Source organism: Hemitrygon akajei, chromosome 8, assembly GCF_048418815.1.
Source record: "Hemitrygon akajei chromosome 8, sHemAka1.3, whole genome shotgun sequence".
NCBI classification, from domain to species: Eukaryota; Metazoa; Chordata; class Chondrichthyes; order Myliobatiformes; family Dasyatidae; genus Hemitrygon; species Hemitrygon akajei.
The window spans coordinates 179,850,212-179,877,203 of NC_133131.1; the positions used below are offsets into that span (position 1 = coordinate 179,850,212).

General features: G+C 43.7%; 1 protein-coding gene across 4 annotated transcripts in view; it reads right to left on the reverse strand.

Annotated features, from left to right (window-relative positions):
* Positions 1–1,470: 1,470 nt before the first annotated feature.
* The window catches only part of eppk1 (epiplakin 1), a 57,720-nt gene continuing 32,198 nt past the window's right edge, over positions 1,471–26,992 (reverse strand). For all 4 annotated transcript variants that reach the window (XM_073055252.1, XM_073055249.1, XM_073055251.1 and 1 more), the window contains one exon: positions 1,471–20,488. In XM_073055252.1, coding sequence (XP_072911353.1) covers positions 7,904–20,407 — 12,504 coding nt within the window. In that variant the 5' untranslated portion in view covers positions 20,408–20,488 and the 3' untranslated portion in view covers positions 1,471–7,903. The remainder of the gene's footprint in view (positions 20,489–26,992) is intronic.

The following is a 26,992-nucleotide window of genomic DNA, read 5'->3' on the forward strand; positions in this document are numbered from 1 at the left end:
AAATAGATTATAGCATTTTTACAAGAAACACACTTAGCAGAGATAGAACATCAGAAATTAAAAAGAGATTGGGTTGGAAATGTTATTGCAGCTTCATTTAATTCAAAGGTGAGGGGAGTTGCAATTTTGGTTAATAAAACTTTACCAATTAAAATACAAAATGTATTAATTGATTTGGCAGGGAGATATGTAATTATACATTGTCAAATTTTTTTCAGAACTATGGACTCTTATGAATATTTATGCACCAAATGAAAATGATGCAAAATTTATACAAGAGGCCTTTTTGAATTTGGCTGATGCACATGACAAAATATTAATAGATGGAGATTTTAACTTTTGTCTAGACCCAGTTTTAGATAGATCAACAAAGGTTGTTACAAAATCAAAAGTAGCAAAATTAACTTTATCATTGATGAAAGATTTAAATTTGATTGATAAATGGAGAAGAATTAATCCAAAAGAAAGAGATTATTCATTTTATTCAAATAGACACAAAACTTATTCAAGGATAGATTTTTTCCTATTATCAATGAATATTCAAGACAGAGTGAAAAATATGGAATATAAAGCAAGAATATTGTCAGATCATTCCCCCTTGATAATGATGGATAAAGGGGAATCGATTTATAGATGGAGATTTAATTCAATATTATTAAAACGTCAAGATTTTTGTGATTTTATGAAAAAGCAGATTCAGTTTTTTTTAGATACAAATTCACATTCAGTTGATGATAAATTTATATTGTGGAAAGCAATGAAGGCATATTTGAGAGGACAGATAATAAGTTACACTTCTAAAATTAAGAAGGAATATATGGTAGAAATAGATCAATTGGAAAAAGAGATTACAAAATTAGAAAAAGAATCTCAAAGATATATGACAGAAGAAAAATGAAGACAACTTGTTAACAAGAAGTTACAATATAATACACTTCAGACATATCGAACAGAAAAAGCAATTTTGAGAACTAAACAGAGATATTACGAACTAGGTGAAAGATCACACAAGATTCTTGATTGGCAGTTAAAAACAGACCAGACTTCCAAAACGATAAATGCAATTAGAACAAGTGTAAATAAAATTACTTATAAACCTTTAGAAATTAATGAAACTTTTAAGAATTTTTATTCTGAGCTGTATCAATCAGAATCACAAAATGATAATGTCGAGATAGAAAGGTTTTTATCACAAATAACTCTTTCAAAATTGAATTTGGAAGAACAGAAGGGATTAGATTTGCCTTTTACATGAAAAGAGGTTGAAGAAGCTCTAGGATCACTTCAGAGTAATAAATCCCCAGGAGAAGATGGTTTTCCACCCGAATTTTACAAAAAGTTTAAAGATTTACTAATTCCTCCTTTTATGGAGTTAAAACACCAAGCAGAAAGAATGCATAAACTTCCAGAATCTTTTTCGACAGCTATTTTAATAGTATTGCCAAAAAAAGAGATCTTTTAAAGCCAACATCATATAGACCTATTTCTTTATTAAACACCAATTATAAAATAATAGCAAACATTTTATCCAGTAGATTATCTAAATACTTACCAAAATTAATACATATGGATCAAACAGGATTTATCAAAAATAGACAATCGGCAGATAATGTAACCCGGTTACTTAGCATAATTCATTTGGCACAAAAGAGGGAGGAAATGAGTGTGGCAGTTGCTTTAGATGCAGAAAAAGTATTTGATAGATTGGAATAGGATTTTCTTTTTAAGGTATTGGAAAAATACAGATTAGGAGTATCCTTTATAAAATGGATTAAAACCTTAAATACTAATCCCAAAGATAAAGTAGTGACAAATGGTCAAATTTCAACATCATTTCAGTTAACAAGGTCAACTAGACAAGGTTGTCCATTATCACCTGCTTTATTTGTGTTGGCGATAGAACCATTAGCTGAATTAATTAGAACGGACCCAGATATTAAGGGTTTCAGAGTTAACCAGGAGGAATACAAGATTAACTTATTTGTTGACGATGTTCTGATTTATTTAACAAACCCATTGTATTCGCTATGTAAATTATCTTCTAGATTGGAAGAATATGGGAAAATATCAGGCTACAAAATAAATTGGGATAAAAGTGAAATTCTATCTCTTACTAAAGGAGATTATAGTCAATATCGATTAATAACTCAATTTAGATGGCCGATTAAATGGTATAAAATATTTAGGTATAAGAGTTGATAATGATATAAAGAATTTATATAAATTAAATTATTTACCATTATTGAAAAAAACTTCAAGAAGATCTTGATAAATGGATGATGTTACCAATAACATTAGTAGGCAGAGTAAATGCTGTAAAAATGAATATATTCCCTAGATTACAATATTTATTCCAAACACTACCAATACAATTACCCCAGAAGTTTTTTCAAGGGTTAAATAAATGTGTGAGGAAGTTCCTTTGGAAAAGTAAGATGTCAAGAATATCGTTGGAAAAATTGACATGGAAATTTGATCTAGGAGGGTTACAACTTCCAAATCATTGACATACAGGTCTCCATTGTCCTAGAATGAAAAGCCTTATCCTGAGAGCAGATGTGGTGGAGATGGAGGAATAGAGAGAAGAAGTGGATGGGGAGAGGTATAGTCCAGGTAGCTGTGAGAGTCTGTGGGTTTATAATAGACAATAGTAGATAAACTGTTTCCAGAGATAATGAGATTGAGAAAAGGGAGGGAGGTGTCGGAAATGGACCAGGTAAATTTGAGGGCAGGTTGGAAGTTGGAGGCAAAGTTGATGAAGTCGATGAGCTCGGCTTGGGTGCAGAAATCAGCACCAATGCAGTTGTCAGTGTAGCATAGGAAAAGTGGGGGACAGACACAAGTGTAGGCTTGGAACATAGACTGTTCCATGTAACCGACAACAAGGTAGGCATAGCTAGGACCCATGTGAGTGCCCATGGCTATACCTTTCATTTGAAACAAGTAGAAGGAGCCAAAGGAGAAATTATTAAGAGTGAGGACAAGTTCCACTAGATGGAGAGGAGTGGTGGTGGAGAGTAACTGGTTGGGTCTGGTGTCCAGAAAGATATGGAGAGTTTTGAGGCCTTCCTGGTCGGTGATGGAGGTGTATAGGGACTGGACATCCATAGTGAAATTAAGATGATGGTGGCCATTGAAAAGATCCAGAGTGTGTGAAGTATCACGGATACTCTCCCCACACCCTCAACTTTTAAATCTTCTCCTCATCTTTTTTCTCCAGTCCTGCCAAAGGGTCTGGGCCTGAAACTTCAACTATACTTTTTTCCATAGATGCTGCCTTGTCTGCTGAGTTCCTCCAGCATCTTGTGTGTGTTGCTCAACATTACATCCTTGCTTTTATATTCTAGTTCTCTTGAAATGAATGCCAACACTGCATTTGCCTTCCTCACCACAGACTCAACTTGTAAATTAACCCTCTGGGAGTCTTGCACGAGGACACCTTCATTTGAATTTTCTCACCATTTAGATAACAGTCTGCACTGTTGTTCCTTTTAGCAAAATGCATGATCATACATTCCCCAACACTGTATTTCATCTGCCACCTTCCCATTCTCTCAATTTGTCTAAGTCCTGCTGCAATTACATTGCTTCCTCAGCACTCCCTACCCCTCCACCTATCTTCGTATCATCCACAAACTCTGCCACAAAACCATAAATTCCATTGTCTAAATCATTGTCAAACATATGATAAGTAGCGGTCCCAATACTGACCCTCAGGAACACCACTAGTCACTGGCAGCCGACCAGAAAAGGCCGCTCTATTCCCACTCACTGCCTCTTGCCTGCCAGCCATTCCTCTATCCGTGCCAGTATCTTTCCTATAATGCCATAGGATATTGTCTTGTTAAGCAGCCTCGTGTGTGGCAGCTTATCAAGTGCCTGTGAAAATCCAAGTAAACGACATCCACTGCCTCTCCTTTGTCCACCCTGCTTGTTATTTCTTCAAAGAACTCTAACAGATTTGTCAGGCAAGGTTTCCCTTTACAGAAACTATACTGACTTTGACTTATTTTCTCATTAGTGTCCAAATAATTGTACCCCAAAACCTCATCCTTAATAATAGACTCCACCACTTTCCCAACCACTGAGGTTAGGCTAACTGGCCTGTAATTCTCTTTCTTTTGCCCTCCTCCCTTCTTAAAGAGTGGAGTGACATTTGCAAACTTCCAGTCCTCCACGACCATGCTAGAATCAAGTGATTCTTGACAGATCATGACCAATGCATCCATCATCCCTTCAGCAACCTCTCTCAGGACTTTGGGATGTTGTCCATCTGGCCTAAGTGTCTTATCCACCTTAAAGCCTTTGAGTTTGCCAGCACTTTTACCTTTGTAATAACAGTGGCACTCACTCCTACTCCCTAACACTCACAGACCTCTGGCACACTGCTAGCGTCTTCCACACTGAAGACTGATGAAAAGTACCCATTAAATTCATCTGCCATTTCTTTGTCTCCCATTACTATCTCACCAGCATCATTTTCCAGTGGTCCAATATCATCTCTCGCCTCCCTTTTACGCTTTATATAACTGAAAATACTATTAATATCCTGCTTTATATTATTGGCTAGTTTGCCCTCATATTTTATTTTTTTTCTACTTATAGCATTTTTAGTTGCCTTTTGTTGGATTTTAGAAGCTTCCCAATCATCCAATTTTACACTTATTTTTGTTACCTTATATGCCTTTCCTTGGCTTTTATGCAGTCCTTAACTTCTTTTGTTACCTAGCCCTGTCATTTGAGAACTACTTCTTCTGTGGGATTTATCTATCCTGCACCTTGTGAACTATTCCCAGAAACTTCAGCCACCTCTGATCTGCCATTATCTCCGCCAGTATCCTCCTATCACTTGGGCAAGCTTCTCTCTGAAGCCTCTGTAATTCCCTTTATTCCATTGCGGTATTGATACATGTGATTTATGCTTCTCCCTCTCAAAATGCAGTATGAATTTAATCATATTATGATCATTGCCTCCTAAGGGTTCCTTTACATTAGGCTCCCTAATAAGAACTGAGATTTTACAAACACCCAGTGTAAGATCACCTTTCCCCAAGTAGGCCCCAGCACACTTTTGCACAGGAAGCATGGCTACACTTGCAGTCTGCCCAGCAAAATCCTCATTGATTTGATTTGACACAAATGACGCATTTCATACATGTTTTGATGTACATGTGACAAATAAAGCTAATCTTTCAGATCTTTTATCTTCAATCAAATGTACTTTGATGAAAGGTTAAATGCCCCTCTGTTCCACAACAACCCCCAGTGACCGACTATTCACTGTACAAGAGATATCTGGTTTAACTTACTAAAATTCAACACTTTACAGTTCTCTGAATTTGCCAATCTCCTGCTCACTTATCCTGCTTATCAACATCACCCTATTATTTTTGATAACCATTTTCATTGTCGATTTGCACCTATTTCAGTTTCATCTGCGGGCTTACTATTCACATTGACCATCCATATTCACACACTGGAATTAGCTATACAAAGTGATAGTGAGGTAAAGAAAGTATATGGCATGTGTTAATAATTACAGGAGATTCTGCAGATACTGGAAATCCAGAGTAATACACACAAAATGTTGGATGAACTCAGGAAGTCAGGCATTTCTTTGGAGAGGAATAAACAAATAAAATTCAGACTGAGACCCTTCATCCAGACACAGCATATGGCATGCTTGTTTTTTTATTTAGGCCCTTAAACCAGCATGTATAACTTAATTCACCCCAAGCTGGACTGATTTTATGAGCTGCACACTCACTTTCAAAGACGCTTTACAACTTGACTTCTCAGTATTTTTAATTTTCACAATTTGTCTTCCTTTCAACATCAGTTGTTTGTCAATTTTGATCTCTTCATGTATTGATTTTCTAAATTCTATTGTACATCTTTATTTTTCCTGTAGTTGCCTGCAAGGAAGTTGTCATACACACTGTAATTGATAATAAATTTATTTTGAACTTTGAAGTGAACTCAAGAGTTGGTAATCATGTTACAGCTTAATAAAACTCTGGTTAGTCCGCATCTAGTTTTGGTCATCCCATTAACAGAAGGATGTTGAGGCCATGAGAGGGTTCAAAAGAGGTGATTACTGGAAGATTAGTTGGACATTTGAATACTAATTAATTTAGCTTAGTAGAACATTATGGATCAAATCCCCTACAGTATAGGAAAATGAGGGGAGATCATATAGGTGATACACAATGGTGAGGGGTGTAGACAGGGTAAATACATGCAGGCTTTTCCCCCTCGTGTTGGGTGGGACAAACTAGAGGTCATAGTCACAGAATTATGAAGCGAAATATTTGATGGGGAGCCTGAGCGGGAGCTTCTTCACTCAGTGGCTGTTGCGGATGTGGAACAATTTGCCAGTGGAAGTGGTAACTGTGGGTTGAATTGTATTATTTAAGAAATGTTTGGATAGGTACATGGATGGGAGGGGTTTGAGCAGTGTGGTCTTTGTCAATGTAGATTGGACTAGACAGAAGATCAAGTTGGCAATGTCCTCTTTCTGTATGGTAGTACATATGCCTCTATAGTTTATTGACTACAGTTCTGACTTTAGTACTCCAAATAAAAAAATTAATCACCAAAATCCTAGACCTGAGGTGTCAATGCCTCACTCTGCAACTAGATCCTTAACTTCCTAACCAACAGACTGCAACCATTAAGGATTCACAGCAACAGCTCAACTATAATTATTCTCATCAATGTTACCCCATACGGTTGTGTCGTCGCACCCCCCTGCTCTTCCCCTGTATATTCATTACTCCATGGCCATATTGTGCTCAAACTCCATCTCTAACTTGGCAGATGATACCACCATAGTCAACATACTTCAAATAATGATCACTCCGGATACAGGAAGGAGATAGATAGCTTAGTGTCATTTGTCATGACAAAGGAGCTGGTCACTGACTTCAGAAAGTGTGTGGGGGGGAGAGCACATGCTGCTGTCTACATCAATGATTTTAATGCTGAGAGGGTCGAGAGCTTCAAGTTCTCACAAGTAAACATCACCAATAGCCTGTCCATTACTCAGCGCCACAACTAAAAAAACTCAGCAATGTCTTTACTTCCTCAGGAAATTAAAGAAGTTTGGCATGTCTGTCAACACGGAGTCATTTATGATTCGCCACGGAAAGCATCGGATCGAGATGGACGATGGCTTTGTACAGCTTTGAAAATTAATACAGGAACAGGAAATCAGGCTCTGTTTACACTTCTTGCTGAAGCAGTCAGCATAACCAAAGACCTCAACAAGCCTGGATTTTCTTCTTTCCAATTGCCAAATCCAACCGTATGCCTCCTTTCTTTTGCTAACCACAGACTCGATATCGGATAATGGCCTGAATTCCCCAAAGCTGTCCACATTACCCTGTGCTCCAATAGGATCATGCTGAACGTGTACAACACAGAAGGTCTGAATGGAACTGCACAAACTGAAGAAAAGCCATATTACAAAGAACTTCTCTCACAGCTGCTCAACCATCTTATTTGCCTCCTCTCAGTTCTGAGGGAAATTCTTCAATGTGTCCTCTATCCGCAGATGCAGCAGGACAATGGCGAGTGAAATGCCACAATGCTAATTATATTGGGGCTTGAAATGAAATGTGTTAAAGTCCTCATCAGTCTCATATCAGATCTGGAGTCAGGTGAGGGGGACAGTATGAATGGAAAGAGAAAGACAGGAGAGGAAACTTAAAGACAATGGAGCACACAGGCATGGGGGAAGAAGGACCAGTTGTTCCATTGAAGAGGGGAAGATACAAGCTTAGGACTGCAGAGCTATGGCATGTGGACATGACAGGGAATTAATTAAAATTATATAATACACTTAAACAGTAGTACCTAATAATAATAATAAGATTAGTCAACAAGACTATTCAACTATTTATCAACTCAGTAACAAAAAACACAGATCTGTCATAGGATCCTGAATACATCTCTGCTTCAGCTGTAGATAGGTGAGGTTCTCCTTGGTGTTGGGGTCCAAGAATCCCTTGGTGTCATCTCCTGCATCGGCCAGAATCTTGTTCATCTCCTCGTTAAACATCCCTCTCTTGTACGCCACATCGACAGGGAGGCGATGGCTGTGTACCGGGTCGATGATGCCTCCCGTGGCAATCTGTGCCTCCAGCAGGCGAATCCCATGTTCCTTGACGATCAAATCCTGCTGCAGAGCCTGGAACAAGGAGATGATGTTGCCGGTGTAGGGGTCTTTGTATCCAGTAACTGCCCTTTCTGCAGACAGCAGCTTCTGATGGAGCTCTTTTCCAATGAGACCGCTCTTAACCGCCTCATCCACTGTGAGCTTCACGTTTTTGACTGGGTCAATGAGAAAGCCGGTCGCCGCCTGAGCTTCCAGCAGGATCAGGGCCGTTCCAGGCATCAGCAGACCTTTCTTCATGGCTTGGTAGATGCTCATCTTCTCACTGGTTGATCCTACCAGGATGCCGGCAATGCTGTCTGATCCCTTCAGGTAGACCTTCACCGACTCCAGCTCACTGACTTCTTGCACAGTCTTCTTCCCCTCCTTCAGATCCAGCAATGTTGCTTCATCAATAACCTCTGACTCCACCAATTCCTGAAGGGAAATATCTGCTCGGAGACCGGCGAAGGTGACAGAGGTGTCCAATTGGATTTGTCTTGCCTCAACTCTTGTGGTGATGGTTGCGATCACCGTTGCCATATCAATCTCCTTCCTGATATACCTGTCAATCAAAGTAATGCGCTCCTCTTCAGTGAAGAGCTTAGAATGAAGAAGACACCAGAGCGTGAAGGTGAGTGTTGTCTTTTTAAAGGCGGCTTCAGTCTCTTCTGCAGTGTAGACCAGGGGGCTCTGACATGGCACAGCCACAGAGGGTGTCACAGCAATGGTCTGGTCTTGAGTTTGCTCAATAATGGTGTTTATTTTTGTTATGAGGGTCTTTATGTCAACTTCCCTCAATCTGTACATCGCCATCAGCTCCTTCCTCTTTTCCTCTGTGAAATATTCAGAGTGGAGGATTTCCCAAATTGAGATAGATCTGCCTTTGAACTTGCCACATGATACAAACATGGTCTCCTTCTGAAATGCGCTCATTATTTCATCAATGGTATATCCCTGGTGAGTCTGCATGCTTCCATTTGATATCTTCAGCAAGCACAGACCAGTGTCCTGGTCACTGACACATCTCTGTTTCAGCTGTAGATAGGTAAGGTTCTCCTTGGTATTGGGGTCGAAGAATCCCTTGGTGTCATCTCCTGCATCATCCAGAATCTTGTTCATCTCCTCATCAAACATCCCTCTCTTGTACGCCACATCGACAGGGAGGCGATGGCTGTGTACCGGGTCAATGATGCCCCCTGTGGCAATCTGTGCCTCCAGCAGGCGAATCCCATGTTCCTTGATGATCAAATCCTTCTTCAGGGCCTGGAACAAGGAGATGATGTTGCCGGTGTAGGGGTCTTTGTATCCAGTAACCGCCCTTTCTGCAGACAACAGCTTCTGATGGAGCTCTTTTCCAACGAGACCGCTCTTAACCGCCTCATCCACAGTGAGCTTCATGTTCTTGACTGGGTCAATGAGAAAGCCGGTCGCCGCCTGAGCTTCCAGCAGGATCAGGGCCGTTCCAGGCATCAGCAGACGTTTCTTCATGGCTTGGTAGATGCTCATCTTCTCATTGGTTGATCCTACCAGGATGCCGGCAATGCTGTCTGATCCCTTCAGGTAGACCTTCACCGACTCCAACTCACTGACTTCTTGCACAGTCTTCTTCCCTTGCTTCAGATCTAGCAATGTTGCTTCATCAATAACCTCTGATTCCACCAATTCCTGAAGGGAAATATCTGCTCGGAGACCGGCGAAGGTGACTGAGGTGTCCAATTGGATTTGTCTTGCCTCAACTCTTGTGGTGATGGTTGCGATCACCGTCGCCATATCAATCTCCTTCCTGATATACCTGTCAATCAAAGCTATGCGCTCCTCTTCAGTGAAGAGCTTAGAATGAAGAAGACACCAGAGCGTGAAGGTGAGTGTTGTCTTTTTAAAGGCGGCTTCAGTCTCTTCTGCAGTGTAGACCGGGGGGCTCTGACATGGCACAGCCACAGAGGGTGTCACAGCAATGGTCTGGTCTTGAGTTTGCTCAATAATGGTGTTTATTTTTGTTATGAGGGTCTTTATGTCAACTTCCCTCAATCTGTACATCGCCATCAGCTCCTTCCTCTTTTCCTCTGTGAAATATTCAGAGTGGAGGATTTCCCAAATTGAGATAGATCTGCCTTTGAACTTGCCACATGATAAAAACATGGTCTCCTTCTGAAATGCGCTCATTATTTCATCAATGGTATATCCCTGGTTGGTCTGCATGCTTCCATTTGATATCTTCAGCAAGCACAGACCAGTGTCCTGGTCACTGACACATCTCTGTTTCAGCTGTAGATAGGTAAGGTTCTCCTTGGTATTGGGGTCGAAGAATCCCTTGGTGTCATCTCCTGCATCATCCAGAATCTTGTTCATCTCCTCATCAAACATCCCTCTCTTGTACGCCACATCGACAGGGAGGCGATGGCTGTGTACCGGGTCAATGATGCCCCCTGTGGCAATCTGTGCCTCCAGCAGGCGAATCCCATGTTCCTTGATGATCAAATCCTTCTTCAGAGCCTGGAACAAGGAGATGATGTTGCCGGTGTAGGGGTCTTTGTATCCAGTAACCGCCCTTTCTGCAGACAGCAGCTTCTGATGGAGCTCTTTTCCAATGAGACCGCTCTTAACCGCCTCATCCACAGTGAGCTTCATGTTCTTGACTGGGTCAATGAGAAAGCCGGTCGCCGCCTGAGCTTCCAGCAGGATCAGGGCCGTTCCAGGCATCAGCAGACGTTTCTTCATGGCTTGGTAGATGCTCATCTTCTCATTGGTTGATCCTACCAGGATGCCGGCAATACTGTCTGATCCCTTCAGGTAGACCTTCACCGACTCCAACTCACTGACTTCTTGCACAGTCTTCTTCCCTTGCTTCAGATCTAGCAATGTTGCTTCATCAATAACCTCTGACTCCACCAATTCCTGAAGGGAAATATCTGCTCGGAGACCGGCGAAGGTGACTGAGGTGTCCAATTGGATTTGTCTTGCCTCAACTCTTGTGGTGATGGTTGCGATCACCGTCGCCATATCAATCTCCTTCCTGATATACCTGTCAATCAAAGCTATGCGCTCCTCTTCAGTGAAGAGCTTAGAATGAAGAAGACACCACAGTGTGAAGGTGAGTGTTGTCTTTTGAAAGGTTGCTTCAGTCGCTTCTGCAGTGTAGACCGGGGGGCTCTGACATGGCACAGCCACAGAGGGTGTCACAGCAATGGTCTGGTCTTGAGTTTGCTCAATAATGGTGTTTATTTTTGTTATGAGGGTCTTTATGTCAACTTCCCTCAATCTGTACATCGCCATCAGCTCCTTCCTCTTTTCCTCTGTGAAATATTCAGAGTGGAGGATTTCCCAAATTGAGATAGATCTGCCTTTGAACTTGCCACATGATAGAAACATGGTCTCCTTCTGAAATGCTCTCATGATTTCATCAATGGTATATTCCTGATGAGTCTTCACATTTCCATCTGATATCTTCAGCAAGCACAGACCAGTGTCCTGGTCACTCACACATCTCTGTTTCAGCTGTAGATAGGTGAGGTTCTCCTTGGTGTTGGGGTCCAAGAATCCCTTGGTGTCATCTCCTGCATCGGCCAGAATCTTGTTCATCTCCTCGTCAAACATCCCTCTCTTGTACGCCACATCGACAGGGAGGCGATGGCTGTGTACCGGGTCGATGATGCCTCCCGTGGCAATCTGTGCCTCCAGCAGGCGAATCCCATGTTCCTTGACGATCAAATCCTGCTGCAGAGCCTGGAACAAGGAGATGATGTTGCCGGTGTAGGGGTCTTTGTATCCAGTAACTGCCCTTTCTGCAGACAGCAGCTTCTGATGGAGCTCTTTTCCAATGAGACCGCTCTTAACCGCCTCATCCACTGTGAGCTTCACGTTTTTGACTGGGTCAATGAGAAAGCCGGTCGCCGCCTGAGCTTCCAGCAGGATCAGGGCCGTTCCAGGCATCAGCAGACCTTTCTTCATGGCTTGGTAGATGCTCATCTTCTCACTGGTTGATCCTACCAGGATGCCGGCAATGCTGTCTGATCCCTTCAGGTAGACCTTCACCGACTCCAGCTCACTGACTTCTTGCACAGTCTTCTTCCCCTCCTTCAGATCCAGCAATGTTGCTTCATCAATAACCTCTGACTCCACCAATTCCTGAAGGGAAATATCTGCTCGGAGACCGGCGAAGGTGACAGAGGTGTCCAATTGGATTTGTCTTGCCTCAACTCTTGTGGTGATGGTTGCGATCACCGTCACCATATCAATCTCCTTCCTGATATACCTGTCAATCAAAGCTATGCGCTCCTCTTCAGTGAAGAGCTTAGAATGAAGAAGACACCACAGTGTGAAGGTGAGTGTTGTCTTTTGAAAGGTTGCTTCAGTCGCTTCTGCAGTGTAGACCGGGGGGCTCTGACATGGCACAGCCACAGAGGGTGTCACAGCAATGGTCTGGTCTTGAGTTTGCTCAATAATGGTGTTTATTTTTGTTATGAGGGTCTTTATGTCAACTTCCCTCAATCTGTACATCGCCATCAGCTCCTTCCTCTTTTCCTCTGTGAAATATTCAGAGTGGAGGATTTCCCAAATTGAGATAGATCTGCCTTTGAACTTGCCACATGATAAAAACATGGTCTCCTTCTGAAATGCGCTCATTATTTCATCAATGGTATATCCCTGGTTGGTCTGCATGCTTCCATCTGATATCTTCAGCAAGCACAGACCAGTGTCCTGGTCACTCACACATCTCTGTTTCAGCTGTAGATAGGTGAGGTTCTCCTTGGTGTTGGGGTCCAAGAATCCCTTGGTGTCATCTCCTGCATCGGCCAGAATTTTGTTCATCTCCTCGTCAAACATCCCTCTCTTGTACGCCACATCGACAGGGAGGCGATGGCTGTGTACCGGGTCGATGATGCCTCCTGTGGCAATCTGTGCCTCCAGCAGGCGAATCCCATGTTCCTTGACGATCAAATCCTGCTGCAGAGCCTGGAACAAGGAGATGATGTTGCCGGTGTAGGGGTCTTTGTATCCAGTAACTGCCCTTTCTGCAGACAGCAGCTTCTGATGGAGCTCTTTTCCAATGAGACCGCTCTTAACCGCCTCATCCACTGTGAGCTTCATGTTCTTGACTGGGTCAATGAGAAAGCCGGTCGCCGCCTGAGCTTCCAGCAGGATCAGGGCCGTTCCAGGCATCAGCAGACCTTTCTTCATGGCTTGGTAGATGCTCATCTTCTCACTGGTTGATCCTACCAGGATGCCGGCAATGCTGTCTGATCCCTTCAGGTAGACCTTCACCGACTCCAACTCACTGACTTCTTGCACAGTCTTCTTCCCCTCCTTCAGATCCAGCAATGTTGCTTCATCAATAACCTCTGACTCCACCAATTCCTGAAGGGAAATATCTGCTCGGAGGCCGGCGAAGGTGACTGAGGTGTCCAATTGGATTTGTCTTGCCTCAACTCTTGTGGTGATGGTTGCGATCACCGTCGCCATATCAATCTCCTTCCTGATATACTTGTCAATCAAAGCTATGCGCTCCTCTTCAGTGAAGAGCTCAGAATGAAGAAGACACCAGAGCGTGAAGGTGAGTGTTGTCTTTTGAAAGGCGGCTTCAGTCTCTTCTGCAGTGTAGACCAGGGGGCTCTGACATGGCACAGCCACAGAGGGTGTCACAGCAATGGTCTGGTCTTGAGTTTGCTCAATAATGGTGTTTATTTTTGTTATGAGGGTCTTTATGTCAACTTCCCTCAATCTGTACATCGCCATCAGCTCCTTCCTCTTTTCCTCTGTGAAATATTCAGAATGGAGGATTTCCCAAATTGAGATAGATCTGCCTTTGAACTTGCCACATGATACAAACATGGTCTCCTTCTGAAATGCTCTCATGATTTCATCAATGGTATATCCCTGGTGAGTATGCACACTTCCATTTGATATCTTCAGCAAGCACAGACCAGTGTCCTGGTCACTGACACATCTCTGTTTCAGCTGTAGATAGGTAAGGTTCTCCTTGGTATTGGGGTCGAAGAATCCCTTGGTGTCATCTCCTGCATCATCCAGAATCTTGTTCATCTCCTCGTCAAACATCCCTCTCTTGTACGCCACATTGACAGGGAGGCGATGGCTGTGTACCGGGTCAATGATGCCCCCTGTGGCAATCTGTGCCTCCAGCAGGCGAATCCCATGTTCCTTGATGATCAAATCCTTCTTCAGAGCCTGGAATAAGGAGATGATGTTGCCGGTGTAGGGGTCTTTGTATCCAGTAACTGCCCTTTCTGCAGACAGCAGCTTCTGATGGAGCTCTTTTCCAACGAGACCGCTCTTAACCGCCTCATCCACTGTGAGCTTCATGTTCTTGACTGGGTCAATGAGAAAGCCGGTCGCCGCCTGAGCTTCCAGCAGGATCAGGGCCGTTCCAGGCATCAGCAGACGTTTCTTCATGGCTTGGTAGATGCTCATCTTCTCATTGGTTGATCCTACCAGGATGCCGGCAATGCTGTCTGATCCCTTCAGGTAGACCTTCACCGACTCCAACTCACTGACTTCTTGCACAGTCTTCTTCCCTTGCTTCAGATCTAGCAATGTTGCTTCATCAATAACCTCTGACTCCACCAATTCCTGAAGGGAAATATCTGCTCGGAGACCGGCGAAGGTGACTGAGTTGTCCAATTGGCTTTGTCTTGCCTCAACTCTTGTGGTGATGGTTGTGATCACTGTCGCCATATCAATCTCCTTCCTGATATACCTGTGAATTAATGATATGCGCTCCTCTTCAGTGAAGAGCTTAGAATGAAGAAGACACCACAGTGTGAAGGTGAGTGTTGTCTTTTGAAAGGTTGCTTCAGTCGCTTCTGCAGTGTAGACCGGGGGGCTCTGACATGGCACAGCCACAGAGGGTGTCACAGCAATGGTCTGGTCTTGAGTTTGCTCAATAATGGTGTTTATTTTTGTTATGAGGGTCTTTATGTCAACTTCCCTCAATCTGTACATCGCCATCAGCTCCTTCCTCTTTTCCTCTGTGAAATATTCAGAGTGGAGGATTTCCCAAATTGAGATAGATCTGCCTTTGAACTTGCCACATGATAGAAACATGGTCTCCTTCTGAAATGCTCTCATGATTTCATCAATGGTATATTCCTGATGAGTCTTCACATTTCCATCTGATATCTTCAGCAAGCACAGACCAGTGTCCTGGTCACTCACACATCTCTGTTTCAGCTGTAGATAGGTGAGGTTCTCCTTGGTGTTGGGGTCCAAGAATCCCTTGGTGTCATCTCCTGCATCGGCCAGAATTTTGTTCATCTCCTCGTCAAACATCCCTCTCTTGTACGCCACATCGACAGGGAGGCGATGGCTGTGTACCGGGTCGATGATGCCTCCTGTGGCAATCTGTGCCTCCAGCAGGCGAATCCCATGTTCCTTGACGATCAAATCCTGCTGCAGAGCCTGGAACAAGGAGATGATGTTGCCGGTGTAGGGGTCTTTGTATCCAGTAACTGCCCTTTCTGCAGACAGCAGCTTCTGATGGAGCTCTTTTCCAATGAGACCGCTCTTAACCGCCTCATCCACTGTGAGCTTCATGTTCTTGACTGGGTCAATGAGAAAGCCGGTCGCCGCCTGAGCTTCCAGCAGGATCAGGGCCGTTCCAGGCATCAGCAGACCTTTCTTCATGGCTTGGTAGATGCTCATCTTCTCACTGGTTGATCCTACCAGGATGCCGGCAATGCTGTCTGATCCCTTCAGGTAGACCTTCACCGACTCCAACTCACTGACTTCTTGCACAGTCTTCTTCCCCTCCTTCAGATCCAGCAATGTTGCTTCATCAATAACCTCTGACTCCACCAATTCCTGAAGGGAAATATCTGCTCGGAGGCCGGCGAAGGTGACTGAGGTGTCCAATTGGATTTGTCTTGCCTCAACTCTTGTGGTGATGGTTGCGATCACCGTCGCCATATCAATCTCCTTCCTGATATACTTGTCAATCAAAGCTATGCGCTCCTCTTCAGTGAAGAGCTCAGAATGAAGAAGACACCAGAGCGTGAAGGTGAGTGTTGTCTTTTGAAAGGCGGCTTCAGTCTCTTCTGCAGTGTAGACCAGGGGGCTCTGACATGGCACAGCCACAGAGGGTGTCACAGCAATGGTCTGGTCTTGAGTTTGCTCAATAATGGTGTTTATTTTTGTTATGAGGGTCTTTATGTCAACTTCCCTCAATCTGTACATCGCCATCAGCTCCTTCCTCTTTTCCTCTGTGAAATATTCAGAATGGAGGATTTCCCAAATTGAGATAGATCTGCCTTTGAACTTGCCACATGATACAAACATGGTCTCCTTCTGAAATGCTCTCATGATTTCATCAATGGTATATCCCTGGTGAGTCTGCACACTTCCATTTGATATCTTCAGCAAGCACAGACCAGTGTCCTGGTCACTGACACATCTCTGTTTCAGCTGTAGATAGGTAAGGTTCTCCTTGGTATTGGGGTCGAAGAATCCCTTGGTGTCATCTCCTGCATCATCCAGAATCTTGTTCATCTCCTCGTCAAACATCCCTCTCTTGTACGCCACATCGACAGGGAGGCGATGGCTGTGTACCGGGTCAATGATGCCCCCTGTGGCAATCTGTGCCTCCAGCAGGCGAATCCCATGTTCCTTGATGATCAAATCCTTCTTCAGGGCCTGGAACAAGGAGATGATGTTGCCGGTGTAGGGGTCTTTGTATCCAGTAACTGCCCTTTCTGCAGACAGCAGCTTCTGATGGAGCTCTTTTCCAACGAGACCGCTCTTAACCGCCTCATCCACAGTGAGCTTCATGTTCTTGACTGGGTCAATGAGAAAGCCGGTCGCCGCCTGAGCTTCCAGCAGGATCAGGGCTGTTCCAGGCATCAGCAGACGTTTCTTCATGGCTTGGTAGATGCTCATCTTCTCATTGGTTGATCCTACCAGGATGCCGGCAATGCTGTCTGATCCCTTCAGGTAGACCTTCACCGACTCCAACTCACTGACTTCTTGCACAGTCTTCTTCCCTTGCTTCAGATCTAGCAATGTTGCTTCATCAATAACCTCTGACTCCACCAATTCCTGAAGGGAAATATCTGCTCGGAGACCGGCGAAGGTGACTGAGTTGTCCAATTGGCTTTGTCTTGCCTCAACTCTTGTGGTGATGGTTGTGATCACTGTCGCCATATCAATCTCCTTCCTGATATACCTGTGAATTAATGATATGCGCTCCTCTTCAGTGAAGAGCTTAGAATGAAGAAGACACCAGAGCGTGAAGGTGAGTGTTGTCTTTTGAAAGGTTGCTTCAGTCGCTTCTGCAGTGTAGACCGGGGAGCTCTGACATGGCACAGCCACAGAGGGTGTCACAGCAATGGTCTGGTCTTGAGTTTGCTCAATAATGGTGTTTATTTTTGTTATGAGGGTCTTTATGTCAACTTCCCTCAATCTGTACATCGCCATCAGCTCCTTCCTCTTTTCCTCTGTGAAATATTCAGAGTGGAGTATTTCCCAAATTGAGATAGATCTGCCTTTGAACTTGCCACATGATACAAACATGGTCTCCTTCTGAAATGCCCTCATGATTTCATCAATGGTATATTCCTGATGAGTCTTCACATTTCCATCTGATATCTTCAGCAAGCACAGACCAGTGTCCTGGTCACTCACACATCTCTGTTTCAGCTGTAGATAGGTGAGGTTCTCCTTGGTGTTGGGGTCCAAGAATCCCTTGGTGTCATCTCCTGCATCGGCCAGAATCTTGTTCATCTCCTCGTTAAACATCCCTCTCTTGTATGCCACATCGACAGGGAGGCGATGGCTGTGTACCGGGTCGATGATGCCTCCCGTGGCAATCTGTGCCTCCAGCAGGCGAATCCCATGTTCCTTGACGATCAAATCCTGCTGCAGAGCCTGGAACAAGGAGATGATGTTGCCGGTGTAGGGGTCTTTGTATCCAGTAACTGCCCTTTCTGCAGACAGCAGCTTCTGATGGAGCTCTTTTCCAATGAGACCATTCTCAACAGCCTCGTCCACCGTGAGTTTCAGATTCCTGACTGGATCGATGATAAAGCCAGTCGCCGCCTGAGCTTCCAGCAGGATCAGGGCCGTTCCAGGCATCAGCAGGCGTTTTTTTAGTGCCTCGTAAATCCCCATCTTCTGATTAGTGTTTTCCATAATTATGCCTGCAATGCTGTTTGATCCTTGCAGGTATCTCTTCACTGACTCCATCTGCAGAATGTCTTGCACTGTTGTCCTGCCTTCGCTCAGGTCTTTGAATGTATCACTTCTTATAATTTGCGAGTTCACAAGTTGCTGCATGGTAACTTTCTTTCTGAATCCATCTATAGTCATTGTGCAGCTGGATATTCTTTCAGTCTCCTCAATGATCCTGGTAAAAAGGCTAATGATCTGTTGTATTGTCAATGATCCAGAACTGTATTGCTGTAGCACTTCTTTTCTCTTTCTGTCTGTGACATATTTAGAATTTAGAAATTCCCAGATTGTCAAGGTCTTTCCCTGAAACATGCCCATCGTGCTGGAGAAGGTGGTCTGTTTGAAAATCACTTCTGTCTGTTTATCTATATAATTGAGGTCTCTCAAGCACAAGAGACAGAGGCCAGTTTCCTCCTCATTCACACATCTCTGCTTCAGCTGTAGATAGGTGAGGTTCTCCTTGGTGTTGGGGTCAAAGAATCCCTTGGTGTCATCTCCTGCATCAGCCAGAATGTTGTTCATCTCCTCATCAAACATCCCTCTCTTGTACGCCACGTCGACAGGGAGGCGATGGCTGTGTACCGGGTCGATGATGCCCCCCGTGGCAATCTGTGCCTCCAGCAGGCGAATCCCATGTTCCTTGATGATCAAATCCTTCTTCAGAGCCTGGAACAAGGAGATGATGTTGCCGGTGTAGGGGTCTTTGTATCCAGTAACCGCCCTTTCTGCAGACAGCAGCTTCTGATGGAGCTCTTTTCCAATGAGACCGCTCTTAACCGCCTCATCCACAGTGAGCTTCACGTTCTTGACTGGGTCAATGAGAAAGCCGGTCGCCGCCTGAGCTTCCAGCAGGATCTGGGCTGTTCCAGGCATCAGCAGACGTTTCTTCATGGCTTGGTAGATGCTCATCTTCTCATTGGTTTTCTCCACCAGGACACCAGCGATACTGCATGTTCCTGTTAGATACTGCTCCACAGACTGGAATTTGGTAACTTCTTTAACTGTGGTGATCCCTTCCTCCAATTTGTCGTAGAGTTTCTTATCAATGATGTTTGATTTCAGGAGTTGCTCTGCAGTCACCCTGCGCCTCAGTCCACGGAAGGTGGCCATCTTTTTCTCCCTCTCTGTTTGTTCAATTGTTGTCATGACAACTGTGATTATTTTCTCGATGGTGGCTTTACCGGACTCAAAATCTTTGATAAACTCACAGATTTGTTCGGCAGTGAAATATTCTGAATTGATGACTTCCCATAATGCCACTTTTCGTTCTCTGAACCGGCCAGCTTTCACTGAAACCAAAGTCCTTCTGAAGGTGTTCTTTGTTTTTTCTTCAGTGGTAATCTGGATTCCTTTCACTACTTTATCCGTGATGATCAGCAGGCAGAGACCGGAGCTTGGCTCGGTCACACACCTCTGTTTCAGCTCCAGGTAGCTGAGGTTTTCCTGGGTGTTCGGGTCAAAAAATCCCTTGGTGTCATCACTGGGGTCAGAGAGAATATTGTTCATCTCCTGATCAAACATTCCTCGCTGATAGGCATCCTCCATGGAAATCCGACAGCCAGAGGTTGGATCGATGATGCCGCCTGTGGCCAGTTGTGCTTCCAATAGCCGAATGCCATGAGAGCTCACCACCAGCTCCTTCTTCATGGCTTGGAATAGGGAGATGGTATTCCCTGTGCTGGGATCCTTGTAACCTGACACGGCCTTCTCTGCAGACAGCAACTTGTTGTATACGTCATGACCAATGATCCCAGCCTGTACAGCATCATCCACGGGCAGCCTCTGCTCTGTCACAGGGTCGATGAGAGTACCCGTCGCAGCTTGGGCTTCCAGCAGAAGTAGAGCTACGCCAGGCGGAAGCAGTTCCTTTTTGAATGCCTGGTAGATGCTCATCTTCTCATTAGTTGAATAAATTAGGAGCCCAGCAATGCTGCTGCTGGGGGTTGTGTCGGGAGCTTTCATAGCGTTGCAGGCCACTGTAGTGGATCCTTTGTCGAGCTCATCACCTTTGGGCAAAGAGGTGATGTCGCAGGCAGAGCTTGCATCCTCCCGACATCCTGTGTTCTGCATCATCTCCAACTGGCTCTAGCTCTTGGCCTGTCTTCTGTGCTGCCTCTGGCTGATTAAGTACCTCTTCTGCAGTGTTAGTAGAGCCTGTCAATCAAGGACAGAAGAAGTCATTACTGGTCATAGCCTGGCTGTTGGTCAGCTCTTAGAGAATCATGCAACACAGATTTGGCCTCTTGGGTCCATGCCGAACAAAATGCCCCTCAAATATAGTCACCCGTGTGTGGACTGTATCTGCTGAACCATTCCTATCCATGTACCTGTCCAACTGTCTTTTAAATGTTAATGCATTACACCAACCACTTCCTCTAGTAGCTCGTTCCACATACCCACCATCCTTTTTGTAAAAAAAAACAAAGCTGACTCTTGGCTTTCTATTAAAGCTTTCCCCTTACCTTCAATCTATGCCCTCTAATAAAAAAGGCTCTAAAAGTAATCTGGGAAATTATAGGCTGGTAAGTTTGATGTCAGTAGTGGGTAAATTATTGGAAGGAGTACTAAGAGATAGGATCTACAAGTATTTGGATAGACAGGGACTTATTAGGGAAGAGTCAACATGGTTTTGTGCGTGGTAGGTCATGTTTAACAAATTTAGCGTTTTTTGAGGAGGATACAAGGAAAGTGGATGAAGGGAAGGTAGTGGATGTTCAGTAAGGCCTTTGACAAGGTCCCGCATGGGAGCTTAGTTAGGAAGATTCAGTCACTAGGTATACATGGAGAGGTAGTAAATTGGATTAGACATTGGCTCAATGGGAGAAGTCAGAGAGTGGCAGTGGAGGATTGCTTCTCTGAGTGGAGGCCTGTAACTAGTGGTGTGCCACAGGGATCAGTGCTGGGTCCATTGTTATTTGTCATCTATATCAATGATCTGGATGATAATGTGGTAAATTGGATCACCAAATTTGCTGATGATACAAAGATTGGAGGTGTAGTGGACAGTGAGGAAGGTTTTCAAAGCTTGCAGAGGGATCTGGACCAGCTGGAAAAATGGGCTGACAAATGGCAGATGGAGTTTAATACAGACAAGTGTGAGGTATTACACTTTGGAAGGAAAAAACAAAGTAAAACATACAAGGTAAATGGTAGGGCACTGAAGAGTGCAGTAGAACAGAGGGATCTAGGAATACAGATACAAAATTCCCTAAAAGTGGCATCACAGGTAGATAGGGTAGTAAAGAGAGCTTTTGGTACATTGGCCTTTATAAATCGAAGTATTGAATATAAGAGTTGGAATGTTATGGTGGGGTTGTATAAGGGTTTGATGAGGCTGAATTTGGAGTATTGTGTGCAGATTTGGTCACCAAATTACAGGAAGGATATTAATAAGTTTGAAAGAGTGCAGAGAAGGTTTACAAGGATGTTGCCAGGACTTGAGAAACTGAGTTACAGAGAAAAGTTGAATAGGTTAGGACTTTATTCCCTGGAGTGTAGAAGAATGAGGGGAGATTTGATAGAGGCATATAAAATTATGATGGGTATAGATAGAATGAATGCAAGCAAGTTTTTTCCACTGAGGCTAGGGGAGAAAAAAACCAGAGGACATGGGTTAAGGGTGAAGGGGGAAAAGTTTAAAGGGAACATTAGGGGGAGCTTCTTCATGCAGAGAGTGGTGGGAGTGTGGAATGAGCTGCCAGATGAAGTGGTGAATGCGGGCTCACTTTTGACATTTAAGAAAAATTTGAACAGGTATATGGATGACAGGTGTATGGAGGGATATAGGCCAAGGTGCAGGTCAGTGGGTCTAGGCAGAAAAATGGTTTGGCACAGCCAAGAAGGGCCAAAAGGCCTGTTTCTGTGCTGTAATGTTCTATGGTTCTAATTCTTGATTCCCAAACCTGAGATAAAAGACTGCGTCACCCATCTCTGCCCATCATGACATTGTACACCTTGGTAAGTTCATCCCTTAGTCTCCTACACTCCTGCCAACTGCTCCCTATATCTCAATGTGTCAAGTCGTGCAACATGCTGGTCAATCTGTTCTACACTATTTCCCATAGTTGGCACACATTGCTGCCTCAGAGCCGTGAACTTAATGCTTTGTAAGGTGGATGGATGCTTTTGAAGAGTATAAAGGAAACAGCAGAGAATTTAACCAGGTAATAGAGAAAGCTAAAGGGGGCCAGGCGAATAAGATTATTTTCATATAACAGTGGGATAGAAGCTGCTCCTGAGCCTGGCCGTACATGCTTTCAGGCTGTTGAATCTTCTGACCAATGGTAACGGAGTTGTGGGTGGGTGGTAGAAGAAAGACTGTCTGGAGTGGCTGCTGAACAAAATAAAATCCTGTGGAGTTACAGGAAAGCTACTGTAACTAGACGGCACAGCCTCAAAATTGAGGGTGAACGTTTAGAACAGAAGTAAGCAGAATTTTTTTTTAGCCAGAGAGTAGTGTATCTGTGGAACACTCTGCCATAGACCGCTGCAGAGGCCAAGTTGTGGGTATATTTAAGGCAGAAGTTGATCGTTATATCAATGGCGGGAAGGCAGGTGTATGAGGTTGAGTGGGATCTGGGATCAGCCATGATGGAATGCAGAGCAGACTCGATGGGCTGAATGGCCTAATTCTGCTCCTATGTCATATGGTTGGGGTCTTTGTCTGCTTTATCGAGGTAGTGAAAAGTATATGTTTCGGCACGCACCCATCCATACCAACCTACGAGGTTTAGAGTATCTAACTTCCCAGCTGGCTCAGCCCCTTAAAGTTTCGGAACAGTCCCGCTAATCTGCAATCATGTTTTGGGCACCAAGGATTGAGTATTTAAGGAGCACCTGAACAGAGTTCTGGTGCTTGGCTTGGACTTTTACCTGCAGGGTTTTCAAACCATTGGATCGGAGGAGTGGTGGTTGGTGGCACGGGCTGAGGGGATGTTGGGAAATAGTGTAGTTAGTTTGGGGTACATTAGTTATAATGTACGAGCTTAAATTCCACCCCCACTTAAATGTTACAAATGTTGGAGATTTTGCCATGTTGTGGCAGTATGTCGTGGGAAACTAAGATGTAGTAAATGTGATGGGGAACATAAGTATGAAGATTGTGAAGGTATAAAGTTTAATTGTGATTGCAAAGGAGAACATAGTGCAGCTTATAGAGGATGTGAAGTGCTTAAGAAGGCAGCTGAAGTTCAACAGGTTAAAGTACAGTTAGGTGTGTCTTATGCAGAGGCCTTGCAAAAAGTTAAATTGCATGTTCATAAAGTATTACCAGTCAGCGAACAATGTGAAATGGGATGCTAAATGTCAGCATCATAGTTTTCTTACTACAGATACTTTTCTAGTTGATAAAATCAAGTTTGTGATGTTTATAATGGATGTGGTGAATTATACTGCTCAGACATCTAGTCGTACTGTGAAAATTAAAATTGTGAAAGCTGCTCAAAAGTATCTTGTTATAACTGGTGTTATGTGGGAAGCTGGAAATGAAGCTCTGATGGGTTGGATATCTGTATTTCATTCTCTTTGTGAAGCTACATAATGGACATAAGAATATTGCAATGGAGTGTGAGAAGCCTGATTTCTAATGTTCAAGACTTTAAGTTCATTTCTGATTTATCAAATCCACCCGACGTTATATGTATTCAGGAAACCTGGCAGTTGCCACATTGAAGTTTTTTCTTTGCAGGATTATATTGTTATTAGGTGTGCTAGGTTAGCCGGTAGAGGGGTGTAAGTTTTATAAGAAGTTATGGAAGTGAATGAAGAGTATGATGCACTTGTAGTAGAAGTATTTGATTCAATAGGTAGGGGTGTCAAAGTTGTAAATTTTTACAACCCTAGTGGAAAGCTTTCAATTCTTTTGTTAGAAAGCATATGTAGATCTACAAATGTTGTAGCTCACTAAGGATTGTATGGTGTGGAGATTTTTATGCACATGGTTCATTGGGGGTTGTTTGTAGAATGATGTTAATAGTTCAGTTTTAAAAGAATTTTTAGATATTTTCCTTTTTGTGCAGCTTTATAATGGGAGGGGTATGAGATTTGATGTTCGGAATAGTTCTGAAACTGCTGTAGATTAACTTTAGTTTTGAACATCCTGGCTTGAGTGCGTGGGATGGCATGGGAGATGAAACATTAGGAAAATGCTCATTCTCCATTTACATAAGCTTGGGCTTGGATTTGTATAGGGGATAGGAGGCCACTTTTACGAGGTGGAATTTTGGTAAAGCAAATTGGAAGAAGTTGAGCTTTAATGTGATGAACATCTGTCAGGGCTGATTGTTGATGATCTGGATTTTTGAAATGGAAGGTTATGTCACATTATTCAGCAAACAGAGGTTGAAGTGATTCCTATTAAAAAGGGCCTGAATAGGTGAAAGGCTGTAGCATGGTGGACTGAGGAGTGTGCAGAGGCAATTGGGGAGAGAAATGAGGCATTTAGGAAAGTTTTGAGTGACCTTATCAAGTATAAAAGGGTACAGGCTGGGTGAGGAAAGTGACGTTACATCATGTTTAGATTTAGAGAAGATTTGTTGTTCAATTTCTGAATCTCATCAAAACTTTCAAACATTGCGGCGACCTTTTCTGAATTATTTTCAAAACCTTCAATTTTTTGTTTAAACAGATGTTGGCTATTATTAATTTTTATTATATGAGAAGGTATTTTACCATCTTTTCTCCTTAATAAACAGCTTCGGTCTTGGTAGGGGCATAAAGCATATTAGTTCATAAGGCACATCTTAGAGTAAACATTGCTACATACACATGGCTTGTATCCCCCAATCACTTGTGCCTGTCCACATACTAACTTCATGGGAAGTGTTCTATTGGGATACATTACGGCTTGCTGAGGTAACTGACCTGCGGTGATGGCAAGAAACTGCACAGAGATGTGGATACAGCTCAGCACATCAGAAACCGGCCCCCTCTCCATGGATTGCTGTTTGTATTTCTCACTGCCTCATTGAAGCAACCAGCATAATCAAAAACCCCACCCACCCAGACATTCTCCCCTCTCCCTCACATATGCAAAAGACTGAAACCATACCACCTATCTCAAGGGCAGCTTCTATCTCACCATCATAAGATAATTGATCAGTCCCAGAGTACTAAAAGATGAACTCTTGACCTCACAATCAACCCTGCCATGTTTCCTACTATGATAATATGGACTTGAGCTCACAAACTACCTCTATTTCATCTTGTTCTTTGTTTTCCTACAGTGCACTTTCTGTAGCTGCTGCACTTTATTCCACATTGCCACTGTCTTACCTCAATGCACTATGTAATGATTCAATCTGTGTAAACAGTATGCTCAATAGCAAACCATCTCCTCTGACAGCTCATTGTGTGTCCCAATCAGTCTCTCAGATTTATTGACTCAACATATACCTGAACGTTATATCAAATATCTTGACAACTGTGTAAGTAATGACATCATTCCATCTATGGATAGTGAGCAGAGCCTTGTGTATTGGAAATCCTGTCACACCAATTTATTTGTTTTTCTGAAGTCTTGATAAAGTCCATGCATAACAAGTTTTCTTTCAGCAAGAGAATTGACCACATAACTTACTTAGTTTACATGGCTATTTGCAACGCCCTGAGTGGTAGGCTGGTCTGAATTTTGAAATCATGTGGGATCCAGGAGAAGCTAGTCAACTGGACACAAAATTGTCTTGTTGGCAAGAGTTGGAGGGGGATAGTGGAAGGCAACACACACAAAATGCCAGAGGAACTCAGCAGGCTAGGCAGTATCTATGGAAAAGAGTACAGTCAGCTCAGATTTGCAGTGTCTGCAGATTTTCTCATTTGTGATTGGCCAGTGGAAGGCTCTTGCTTAGATCAGAGGCCTGTGACCAGTGCTGTGCAGCAAGGATTAGTGCTACATCAACTTTGTTTGTCATGCATATTAACAATTTCACCCAGAGAGTGGTGGATATGTGGAATGCTCTGCCTCAGAAGGCAGTGGAGGCCAAGTCTCTGGATGCATTCAAGAGAGAGTTAGATAGAGCTCTTATAGATAGCGGGGTCAAGGGATATGGGGAGAGGGCAGGAAAGGGGTACTGACTGTGTATGATCAGCCATGATCACAGTGAATGGTGGTGCTGGCTAGAAGGGCCAAATGGCCTACTCCTGCACCTATTGTCTATAATTTGGATGACAACGTTGTTAATGTGGCTAGCAAGTTTGCTGATGACACCAAAATTGACAGTGAAGAATGTTCAAACAACAACACACACAAAATGCTGGTGAAACACAGCAGGCCAGGCAGCATCTATAGGGAGAAGCGCTGTCGACGTTTCGGGCCGAGACCCTTCGTCAGGACTAACTGAAAGGAAAGATAGTAAGAGATTTGAAAGTAGTGGGGGGGAGGGGAAAATGCGAAATGATAGTGTTACGAATGTGAAGCAACTCTGAGGGGCCGAAGGGTACAAAGTCGCCCCCTCCTTTTTGAGAATCACAAGATCACTATTAATTCGGGTCTGAGACCCAGGAAATGAGAGAGAGACATCCAGAATACACAAGGTTTGGAATGTGTCCTGACCTCAGCGGAACGGAACCACTGATAACGGCCATTGTCTCTTGGAGACGGAATTGTGTATTGAGTACTGTACTATTCATTGAAACCCCTCAGGGGATGTTGAGGGATTGCAT